This window comes from Eptatretus burgeri, chromosome 6 (genome assembly GCF_056783735.1).
Source record: "Eptatretus burgeri isolate ZD-2024b chromosome 6, Ebu_testis_v1, whole genome shotgun sequence".
Lineage (NCBI taxonomy): Eukaryota > Metazoa > Chordata > Myxini > Myxiniformes > Myxinidae > Eptatretus > Eptatretus burgeri.
This window is the reverse complement of record NC_140966.1, coordinates 5,019,543-5,031,865: the sequence shown is the minus strand read 5'-3', so window position 1 is coordinate 5,031,865 and position 12,323 is coordinate 5,019,543. Positions and strand designations below refer to the sequence as shown.

The following is a 12,323-nucleotide window of genomic DNA, read 5'->3' as shown; positions in this document are numbered from 1 at the left end:
ACTGAACATCACACTTGCCCATTGCCTCCGTGTCAATCGGACATGCTGATTTGACCACTGCAAGCATGGTTGATTGTGTTGCGGTGCAATGCTTTGACGCTGAACAGGATGATGAGCACGGATTCCTGGATCACGGAGATGCCTCAAGACAATGTTAACATTTATTCTGTGAGGTTGAGAGAGTGTCTACAGTACTCTGCACAGTTTGAAGCCAATTGCGTAGGATCATGCCAATGCTTCGGTCCTGTCGATACCCTGGGTAATCCACTTATTGGCATCTGTCTTGTTGGTCCATTGGCTTGATAATGTCTTCTGAAATCATAAACAGTTCCTCTCATCATGTGAAAGAACCTTGCAATGTGGCTAATGGAAGACCCTGCTTGAAGGTCTCCAGTATTTTCATTCCTCTCATTTTTTGACAGACATTGGTGGCATTGTAATGGATTGTTAAGGAATGTAATCAGTATGTTTTTTTTTTTTGAATGATCCACACGTTCCTAAGATTGACTCCGAAGATGCTGAGCAGAGGCATTACTGCACATGCGAGGTGATTGACTTCTTAATTAGTCTGATTTGCCTGCCAAATTGTGGCTCACTTTCTTTTCTGACTCTGTAATTTAATCTCGCTGGAGGTGTGACTGCAACTCAAAGTCTGCAGCAACAATGGAATTTAAATAATGGGTTTAATAAACAAAGGTGAGGGGTACAGGAAGCAATGAATCAACTGGGAAAGACGAACAAATCCAATGGCACCACTTTGCCAGACAAATGTTGCCAACCCCTATCTTAAACCCCAGACCCACACAGATAGAAGCTAGGGAGGCAAGGAGTTTCTCCTTTCTGCTGCCTGAGGTGCTGTAGCTTGGCTGCGATCTGATGTACAGGCAGAATCTATCCCACTCATACGTGTGCCAGCTCCTCCAGGAAAAAGCACTCGTGGCGGGCGGGCATGTGGACCGGCGACGAGATGAGCTGATAAGGAGCAATTGCCGGGAGAGCACCAAACTCATACTGACTCCAGACTTGATAGAATGAGTGACTTGGCTGAACTCAACTATATCAACCTCTTCAACTCCTTTCAATGTGGCTGAGGAATGCTCTTATTACTTCTGGCTGTGACGTCATAGCTGTAGGTTTATTGGCCTCACCATCAGCCACGTGGTCTCTTCCATGAGGTCACAAGTTGATACTCCACCTTTTCCGTTCTCATGAGCATGAAGCAAGGAATTTAAGAGGAGGAGGAAAGAAGAAGACACACAGGGCTTTTAGGGAGATGGAGGGTGGGTGGGTGGGGGGGGGGGTTCTGAAAATGATCCTGGTGGTGCGAACTTGTAGATTACGGGACATCTTATTTTAACATTGACAATTAAATAATTAATCCCTTCATTAACCATTTTTGTAACACATACATATTCAGGTTGTTCCAAAAAGACTTGACAACTTTGGCTGTGAATATATTTAGTACCACAAATGATACAATACCCTTTGTTTGATGTGATGCAGAAACTCATAAAGTTTTCTTTATTTTCAGGTTTGGTGGTTTAATGTAAAAGAAAATGGCGACTCCACAGGAGAAAGCTCAGTGCGTCGAATGGTTCATCGACACGAGATCCAACACGCAAGTTCAGCGTTATTTCCGTACAAGGTATGGAAGGAATCCGCCATCGCGGACTTGCATCAGAGAGTGGTACGAGAGGTTTAAGGAGACTGGAAATTGTCAAAAACAGAAAAGTACCGGTGGACCAAGCACAAGTGCAGCAGACGTTGAACGAGTACGTGAATCATTTCAACAAATTGCCGGAAAATCAATTTGACAAGCATCCAGAGAACTGGGACTACCAACTGCCACTGTACACAGGATTTTACATGAAAGACTGAAGCTTTATGCCGATAAGGTGCAGATTCTGCAGGAACTCAAACCAAATGACGGACCCAAACGCAAGGTATTTGCCTTGGAAATGCTCATTCGCATAGAGGATGACGAAGATTTCCTGAAAAAGATCATGTTCACAGACGAAGCTTGCTTTCATGTCTCGGAGAAGGTCAGCCGGCACAATGTGAGGATCTGGGGCTCTAAAAACCCCCACTTGGTCATTGAACTCACACGTGATAGTCCAAATGTCAGTGGTTGGTGTGGCCCTCTCCATGACCGCTTGGTGGGTCTGTTTTTCTTTGCAGAGGATACAGTGACCTCAACAACTTACATGAACATGTTGTAAGGATTCGCCTTCCCACAAAAAGAAGACCTGCAACCCGATATTTTCAACAGGACGGCGCTCTCCCTCGTTGGGCCTTCATCGTTTGAGCCGTCCTGAATGAAAATTTTCCAGGTTGCTGGATTGGCTGAGATGGACCAACCACCTGGCCCCCACGATCTCAAGACATAACCCCCTTTGATATTTTTCTATGGGGGTTTATCAAAGATGTTATCTACAACACCAAGGTGGCAAACCTGAAGGATTTTCGTTCTCGGATCACAGCTGCATGCACAGTGGTGGATGCAAACATGCCGAGCCGAACATGGCAAGAACTCGTGTACCGCCTTGCTTTCCTGTGTGCAACAAACGGAGCTCACATTGAAGTGTATTGATGGTGTGCACAAACAGTTATGAGTTTCTGTATCATATAAACCAAAGGGTATCGTTGTATCATTTGTGGTTTTAAATACATTAACAACCAAAGTTGTCCGGGTCTTTTTGGAACACCCTGTACACACACCCACACAATTGTTAGAGGGTGGGGTGTAGAGATTAACATACATTGGCAGCACATTCACCTTTTGACAAAACCCTCAAAGACATCAAAATCATCATCCATACCTAAGCTACCCTTTAGTCCTGCCAATATCAATGTATCCCCCTATCCTCAATGCTTCGAGGAACCTATTTAATTCCAATTTTCTGCTGCCACTACTTTTCCAGGGAGATCATTCCATGCATTTACTACTGTCTGGGTAAAAGACCCCTGCCTTAATATTGTCCTCACTCTCATCTTCTTTACCCTCAGGTTATAGTCCCTGATCCTCTGATTGTGTATTCTGCTGAAAAACTCTTCTGTACTCTTTTGTCTGTACACTTCACTATCTTAAACATCTCAATGAAAACCCCTTGTAATTGCTTCCTTTCTCATCTATGAAGCCCTGTCCCCTTCTGCTGCTCGTCTTTCTTTCGTCTAGCTAGCCCAGAACCAATCAAGTAGTTCGACGCTCTACCCCTCGATGGCAGCTTTATCCTTCTTCAGATGTGGTGACCAAAACTGAACACTCTTCTAGATGGGACCTCATTAAGTTCCTTCACAGTGTTATCACTACCTCTTTTGATTTATAATTTATCCCCCAATGAATACAACCTAATTGCTTTACCTATTGCTGCCTGACACTGTGCTGTCTACTTCCCTTCCGTATCTATTACCACCCCAGATCCTTCTCCTGTGTTACACGCTCAAAAATTACCCTTGCATCATGTAATCAACATTTTCATTGTTCTTACCCATCCCCAGCACCTTACATTCATTTGTGTTAAACTGCATCTCCTAATCTTTTTCCCAATCTATGAAAGTATCTCGACTTCCTGAATGTGATCACGACCTTCTCTGCTATATACCTTTCTTCCAAGCTTTGTATCATCTGAAGATTTGGAAAGCCGACCCCACTGCACAAATCATCGATGTAAATTATATATATATAATTGTTCTGGTACTCATTCCTGAAAAACCCCACTACTTACCTTCTTCCTATCATTAAGCCAGTTTCCAATCCAGTTAACTACTCTACCAGCTACTCCGCAAGACCTCACCTTAGCTCACAGCTTTCTATGTGGTACCTCATCAAATGCCTTCTTAAAGTCGAAATATACTACATACACTCACACTGCACTTCCCTCATTCATCCAGTCATAAGCAGCTTCACAGAACTCCATTGAATTTGTTAAACATTACCTTCCTTTGGTAAATCCAAGCTGATTGCCTTTATTTCGTTTGAATTTATTAAGATGGTTCCCCATCTGATCCCTGATTAATGTCTCAAGTATCTTCCCCACAACCACAGTTAAACTAACAGGTCTAAAGTTCCCCAATTCTTCTCTGGATCCTTTCTTAAATAACGGTGTTACGTTTTCTACTCTCCAATCCTCTGGTACCCGTCCTGACTCCAATCCATCCATCCATTAGGAGCATACTCTGTGCAGAGCGTCGGTGCTGCTGAAGCAGTCTCCAGGGGTATTGGGCTCAATCCTGGATGGGTCACCACTCCAACGCAGGATACTCAAATGGTTCAATCATTCCAGCAAACTCGTACTCATTTTGCCGACCTCAGAAGGATGACAGGCTGAGGCAACACCACCTGGTATTAAGTCAACGGCTGAGCGGGATTTGAACTCAGCACCCCAGGATCCCAAGCCTGCCGCCATAACCTTTAAGCCAACACGAGGCATGCTACACATCCAGCCAGACGACTTTACGCTCGAATCTATCTCGACTCCAATGAGGTGTAAAATACCAAATTTCCTCCAACAAATTCCCCCTTCCAATGAACACCTGCCCCCCTCAAATAAGCACCCTCCCCCAAAAAGGAGGGTGTTGGCAAAATAACAACTCCAATAAGCACCCTGTAGTGGTTATTGGGGTCAAGCAAAAAAATTGCTGCCAAATAAGTTATACTTTTGCTAATATGGATATTACAAAATGGAGCGAACGTCCGTCCATCATGCTTCATTCTAAAGGGGTCCTGCTGTCGTAGAATAATAAAAATGTGACGAGTCGGTTGCCAAGAGAAGCAGGTGTGAACATCATTCGATCGTTTCATGATGGCATGAAGGCGAGAGTCATAGGCAATGGCAGTGAATGAGCCTTTCGATGTGACGAACGGCACTACACAAAGCAGCGTCCTAGCACCAACTCTCTTCGGCATTGTGATCGCTGCAATGATTATCACCGCACTGGTAAAACTCGGGTCTCAAGGGAGTCGACATCCACTTCCGTACCTATGGCAGTGTTTTTAACCTCAGCTATTTTAAAGCCAAGACGAAAGTCCGACTAATGCCCATTAAAGAACTGTTGTTTGCTCACAATTGTGCCCTTATTGCCCACATGGAGGAGGATGTGCAATTCCTGATGGACACCTTTGTATGAGCTGCCTACAAATATGGCTTGACTGTCAGCATCAAGAACACTGAAGTATTGTTCCAGCTGAAACAGGATTCACCATACATGGAACCTCGGGTCACAATCAACTACCAGCCGTTGAGAGTTGCAGAGAAGTTCTGCCGCTTGGGCAGCGTCATGAGCAATGGTGGTACCATCAGTGCCGAAATTACATCACGCATCAGTAAAGCGAGTTCCCGTGTTTGGCCAGCTCATCACACGGCTGTGATCCACCCACGACATGTTACTCACCGCAAAGATTAGCGTCTATCGTTCAGTCGTAATGTCCAACTTGGTATGTGGGTGCGAGATCTGGATACTCTACCGTGCCAATGTGCAGAACTTGGACAGCTTCCACATGAGGTACCTGTGGAGAATTTTGAACATTCACTGGCAAGAAAAGGCCCAAACAAAGAAGTGCTGTCCCAATGTGGTTTGGACGGATATGAATCCTACCTGATCTGAACTCACCTTCGCTGAGCAGGGTTCATAGTGAGGATGGAAGACCATTGTCTGCCCAAAGCTTTGTTCTACGGCGAGCTTGCAGAAGGCAAAAGATCAATTGGCATCTCCAAAAAGTGACACAAAGATTTGCTCAAAGCTAACCTCAAACGGTGCAAGATCAGCACCACTGGATGGAAGAAAATTGCCCTTGATCATGGGAAGTGGTGCAGTTACTGCACTGATTGCATGAAGGAGTTCGAGCAGACACACATCAAGAATGCGGAGGTTGTCCGTGGGCTTATGTAACATTTTCTGGATTTGTCATTTTTTGGGGTAGATTCGTGTTACCCATGTCTAAACACATCTAGAAACTTCACTGGATTAGAAAAAAAAGGGTGCCAGTTTTCCATTAACATTTAGGGCCTCCATTTTGAATTTCAAAATGGCTACCACCGAAAATCTTCTTTTAAAAATAATATTGCAAATTAACCATAACTATTTGTTCAAATGTCATACAATATTTATTTTATTTTATCTAAACTCATATAAAGGGGACAAAGATTCATTAGAAGCAAACTAAGAGCACTAGAAATACTTTAAAATCTCAATATTGAAAAAAAAATTCAAGATGGCCGCCTGATTTTGGGGGTTTTCTATGTAAAATGCCATTACTTTTGAACTAATAGACATAAGAAGATGTTTTTGGTGTCTAATCATATGTTTTGACACAGGAGGATTCCAATAATAACAACATATTTATGATTGGAACACTTTGCCAATCCTCCAAAACATTGAACAGAAATAATATAGAGCATGTAATTCAATATATATTTATTTGGGCGGTTATACAATTAGAAGATGGATAAGTTTTTTTTTTCAAAAGTATGAAAATGCTACATGTATGAATCAGGAGTGTCAATGTTACTGATTAAACATTTATAATTGTCATTGCTTCAATCATCTTCTAGAATCTCGATCTTCGCCAATCCTTGGTGGTGTTATGTTCGTACAGCTGTCGCCTTCCCCACCACATTTGCAAAGTTCGGTACAGACCACACTGTTTCCTCTGCATGAGCACCTTCCTGAACACTTTGATTTCTCACAGTTACACCTGACGAGCTGCAGCACTGAGACTGGAGCTGGTGCAACCTGAGAAAGAACAATCAGTAGCTTTTTGTCTTGGTTTCGCCACTCCAAGGTCAAAGGGTCAAGAAAAGTTGGGTTCAATACCATATCCTGGTGCCAGATATTACACTGGACATGGGCACGGCGTATATGTTCAATCCATGCTCCCTGAGTCGGTGGCAGTTTGTCAACTCATTGTTCATCTGTGAGTTGCTTGAACAAAAACCATCTCAGCATCTTTGCTTTCCCGAAGTGGACTCCAACTGGAGAGAAAAGAGAGCAAAGAAACTCTTCACAACCACGAAGAACTTCTTCAGATGGCTCATCCTCTTCGCCAAGGTCAGCTCGTGCTCTTAGAATTATGGGGCTTGCCTTCAGGAAAGTTGTAAAGCACCCCTTCTTTCCCTTCCCTTGGATATGTCCTGTCGTATCACAGCCTGTGAGAGCATGCCAGTTGATCAAAGCTGCTGATTTCTCTGGGCCAAGCTTGTCATATATAGGCTGTAGGAAGACTTTCCGTCGTCTTTCGCTTGTGCCCCATGATTAGTGCAGAATGGTTGCCAAGTAGTGGTGCTCTTCGTAGAGCCAAAAGTAGCACATCAGTGTCTTGTGAATATATGTGGACATTTATTCCATTGCTCGCAACTTCTACAGCATGATAAATGATAAGTGTCCGCCTCTTCCTGTGTGCTGACACCGGTCATTGTTTCAACTTCATAATTCGTCATGACCTCTTTCCGTGTTGCAGTCATAACCTTGATGGTACTGTAGTGGATGAGCTGATGGGAAAGGTAGAGAGTTAGTGAATCCTTTGTGCTGCTGCTGGCGAGAAACATCTTTTTGTCTTTGATGCCTGTTGAGTCTTGAACAATGTAGGATTTAGTTCCCTTCATCTTGCCTTTCCGCCGCTCTCTAGTCTGCTCTTTCAGTGATGCATTCTTGGTGTAATTATCAAATATAACTCGCACTTGACAATATCCACGAGCTTTGATTCAATGAGTGTGACAAAGGATGTTGCAAGTTCTTTGCAAGTCTTGAAATTTTTGACTGCCATTAATTCCTGTACCACTACCATTCCATCAACTACAAGACATGTCTCAGATCCCTCTTCAAACTCGGCAGGTTGTGCAGAAGCTTGAGCTGTGTCATAGGCCACCAGATCTTCCAGAAGCTTTATCACTGTGCTCTTGTCTGTAGTGGGATGCTTCCTTGATCTATAGATTCCTGCAATTCAGCACTGAACTCGATCTCTGCAGAAATAAATTCCACTGTATTTTCTGCCTGATGTTCTCTGTTGATGACTCTTTCTTTGGCTTGTATGTACTTGCGCCAGTTAATGGTATGGCAATTTTTGTGATATTTAATGTCCCTTGAAAGAAAGTCGCCATCAGTTATGAGGTTTGCCAGGTTTACTTTCCATTGTTCATTCCCACTAACATCAACAATGTTTTGGATTGACACTCCAATATCGACACTTCAACAAGTAATAAGGCGTTCTGTTTTACCACCACAAATCTTCTCGTTTTGACAGTAGAAACAGTGTTCGTTTTGGAATGGAGGGTAATGAGATCTTGTTAGTGTGCTGGTAGATGCAGGAGTTGCTTGCTTTGGGGTGTTAGATGTTTGTGATGCGGGAGGGCGACCACCGACTTTGCTGTATGACAATACACTTGATTCTTGAGATAAAACTGCTTTGTCATATCGAGCTTTGTCTCTCTCAATGTGTTGCTTGTGTGTTGCTTTACCATGACATGATTTGTGCCACACTGCATGTTGATTGTTCAGTTCTTTTCCAGATATGCCACTCGGTTGTTGATGCAAACGAACATACTCAGGGTTTTGATATTGAGCCCTCTGGCTTATACAGTCCAACAATGATTGGTATGATTCCAGTTCTGGTAGTTACAGATGCTACAGTTGATGAACACCTTTAATATCAGTGAACTTATCTTCTTGACACAACAAGCAGATTTGAAAGTCAATGGAAGGTTCAGTTGCACGCTTCTTACATGATGGTTCTCTACAGGTCGCCATGGTTAATCTGGAATCATAACCATAAGTGAAATTAACAATTTGCCATAAATTTCAATGCCTTAAGTATTTTATAGGATGGGATGTCCACTGTGCATTTTTGGTCTTCTGAAATAAAGCAATAAGTTATTTGATTCACAGTGGATATGCATCATATTGCAAGCAGAAAATATTCGTCAGATACCAGTAATAAGTTTCATATTCATACTAATATTTCTTGACATTAACATCAAACCTGTTGATATCAATGCAAACAGAGTTCAGATGAACAGTTGTCTCAACTACAATACATTTGGTACCCAAACTCTATTTGCACACACTTTGAATGATATGTTCAAAATAACGTTAAATACCGAAAAATCATACATATAGGGTAAAAACGGCAGACATTTTGAAATTCAAAATGGAAGCCCTAAAAGGTAATAGAAAAAACTGGCACCCTTTTTTTTCTGAATCAGTGAAGTTTATAGATGTGTTTAAACACTGGTGCAAAGAATCTACCCAAAATTTTGCTTTTTTTACATAAGCCCACAGACTGAGAAGAGGCGATGAAGGAAGGAGAGATAACAGCAACTTGATTATTCTATGACACCAGGAACCTTTTAGAAGGAAGCATAATGGACAGGAAAGGAGCACACAAAGAAGCAGCAACCACCACCACACCAACAGCAACAACTACAAGTTATAAAAGTTCCCTTTTTTTCACGCATTTCACTTCATTTTACATCCTGATTTAAACTCACAGATAGACATACAATATACTGTCTTTTGATTATAGCCGTCAGTGAAGTGACGGTTATGCATGGTTTGTCGTACATAAAATGAAGGAAGGCAGTCAGTCACACATGAGATGCTCTCCGCTCATTGAACTGAGTTTGGCTGTGTTCTCCGGCCGGTGAAAGTGCCATGCGCACTTCCATTGAATGGAGAGTCCGTTGGAAGTTCCGTGTCTGATGAGCCAATGTATGATAGCGATGATTTCATCGAGGTCATGGAATGTGGTGTGCATAAGTATGCGAATGCGATAAATGACTTCATTGTGCGAAGGAAAATGGAAGTTCACTGAAGATGCAAACAATTATTAGCCACCACACATTCAAGATGTTCCCTCCAATAATTGTCCCTCCAAGAAAGGTTGAAAAATTAAACATCCCCTCTCCAAGAGACACTCCCCTGTTCCCATCCCCCTCGAAGGGGGTTAAAAAAAGTATATACACCCTAGGGTGTTTATTGGAGGATTCGGTGGGTGTATTTGTTCACATCATGCCTTGCCATCATCTGCATATTGCTTAACTCACTTCATTGCGTAGCAAGTTACTGTTGTACGATGCACTGATGGTTTTACTGCAATCAATAAATCTAACGTGATTTAAACTGTTAAAATCCCAAAACGCTTTTGCCTTAAGCTTTCCGGCCATATGGTGAATCTTGAATGTTTTTCTTTGTTTTTTTTTGGTGGTGGAAACCAAGAATGTCAACACTCCATGCTGGCTCAACTCTGAGGTGAAATGATGGACCCAGGTGTTATCACATTCCCTTTATTTTTGTTAAAAAAAAAAAAATCATCTCCCTCACTCTGGTAGCGTTCCGGGAGCTCTGTTTAACGGCCCAATTGAGTTATCGTTTCATCAAATATGAGGTATGGTGGAGAGTGCCAGTAAAACAACTATTCGATACAACAACCATTCACCAGAACCTATCTCTTCATTCTAACGGCACGCTACTTTATCCACATTTTGAAACTTGTGATTGTTTGCTTTCTTTTATCTTATTTACTTGATCATTAGCATAACAGTATTTAGCCATATAAAAAGAGGCTGTTTTTGAGGCAAGCGTCGATGTTTTGCCCAAGCATGTCTAAGACCTTAATTTTTATTTCCAGGTGGAAAAACACTTCAAAGACCTGGAGGTCCAGAAAGCTGCACAACAGAACCCCGGATTGGCCCAGCCAGCCGCACAGCAGAGAGACACGCCGCTGGCATTATGAGCCAGCCACCCTGACACAGATGCCGAACAGCCTGAGTCGCCTCGACCCTTTCCCTAGGGTGGCTCTTGGGCACTGGCGTCACCGTACATCTGTGCTCTGCGCTGATTACCCAGTCTGTCGTCCATTTGGTGGATGGATGGATGGCGGGAATGGGTGGATGAATGGTCGAAGGGAGGGGGAAAGAGGGGAGTGCCTAAAAGTTGTTTATCCCTTGGTGTTTGCCTTTTGTACGGACTTTTTTTGTGTTCAGGCCAGCCTTTATCGAGGCCACCTGGAGATGTCTGTCTTAACTTTTTTTTTTGTCTTCCAAGGGAAAGGCGAACTGTCTACCACCTGCAAACCCTCCTTTCTGGTCAGCCAGGCCTCACTAGTTCTGTCTCTGTCTTTGTTCATTTCTCCAACATGGTTATGCTCGAGCCATTTGCTTGTCAGTTTTATTTCTGTCCTCCCAATTTAAAGGCCCAGCTATCGCTGGGCCATTTCAAATGCTTGTTCACTCTTTCTGTCCTTACCGCCCCTACCCCACAACAAAACCTGGCCTATTTTGTCGCCAAAAACCCAACTAAACATGGAGGTTGTGCAATTTGAAAATGACAAAATACACAATTTAAAGCAGTGATAGAAGTACTGAAGTTTCCCCCCTCATAAAGACCTGTCTGAGAGGACACTGAGAAGTGCACTGAAGAGCTTGGGGGATGAGAAATTAATTAAAGAAAAGTTTTTAGAAGAAATGCAGAAATATAAATTTTCAATTCCAAAATGATGCCACAGCTCCGACGGTGTTTCCTCTCCAGTTTCAATGTGAAATGCTGAGGTGAAAGGCATCTTTGGTCCTCATCTCCTCTTGCTCTCCCCTTCTCTTCCCTCCCCATTTTCTCCTGACTCGAAGTACGTGAGAAAACTTGCTGAAAGCCAAAGATTTGGTAGAACTGTTGACCTGTTGGAGGTGGGTTTTTTTTTGTATGTAATATTTACACTTTTTAAGCAGGCCTCGTGGCTGCAAGCTCCTTGAACTCAGGCAGATGTTTACCTGATGAGGTTCCTCTTTCTCAGTCCATGGTTCTTTAATCCAATGTCTGAGACTTTCTGCAAGTTTTCTCAGGAAGCAATGAGATGAAATTGTTTATTTTGCAGTTTCTGTTGGCCATGGTAAATTAATTACCCCTCTCTTCCCCCCTCCCCACCCCTCACTTTTCACCCTCTACACCTGACTTGCCCTTCTTCTGGGCAGCCTTGTCAGTGTGGAACATAAATGTGCGTTTAAATGCACAGAAGGGGATGTCTAGGGATGCATTCATCGCAATCTCGTTCACATCGTCCTACCGAATGGAAGCCCAGGATGTGGATAAGTTGTCCAGTTTATAAATTAAAGACGACTTATGGTATATGAATGTTTGTTGTCTGCTTTTTCTAAGCCTCCTGTGTGTCCAGTGGATTGAGCTTGTTGTACCATGTAAAGCACATGTTCCCAAGTGGACACACTTGCACGTTGGATTTTATCATCTCAGTGTTGGACAAACAGTACATCGATCTTTGCACTACATAAACAAGCATACCGTCAGTGGAAGCCAAAATTAAGCTGTGCAAAAACATGGCC

At 42.9% G+C, this 12,323-nt stretch overlaps 1 protein-coding gene across 5 annotated transcripts in view; it reads left to right on the top strand.

The window, feature by feature from the left end:
- LSM12 (LSM12 homolog) overlaps nt 1-12,111 on the top strand; it is a 141,506-nt gene extending 129,395 nt beyond the window's left edge. The window contains exons 5-7 of one of the 5 annotated variants that reach the window (XM_085883802.1): nt 1,532-1,645; nt 10,210-10,242; nt 10,622-11,003. In XM_085883802.1, the coding sequence (XP_085739928.1) occupies nt 1,532-1,645; nt 10,210-10,242; nt 10,622-10,726 (252 nt within the window). In that variant the 3' untranslated portion in view covers nt 10,727-11,003. Of the gene's footprint in view, nt 1-1,531; nt 1,646-10,209; nt 10,243-10,621 lie in introns of all 5 variants that reach the window. The other 4 variants (XM_085883804.1, XM_085883803.1, XM_085883801.1 and 1 more) reach the window with 4 other exon arrangements.
- Nucleotides 12,112-12,323: the final 212 nt, after the last annotated feature.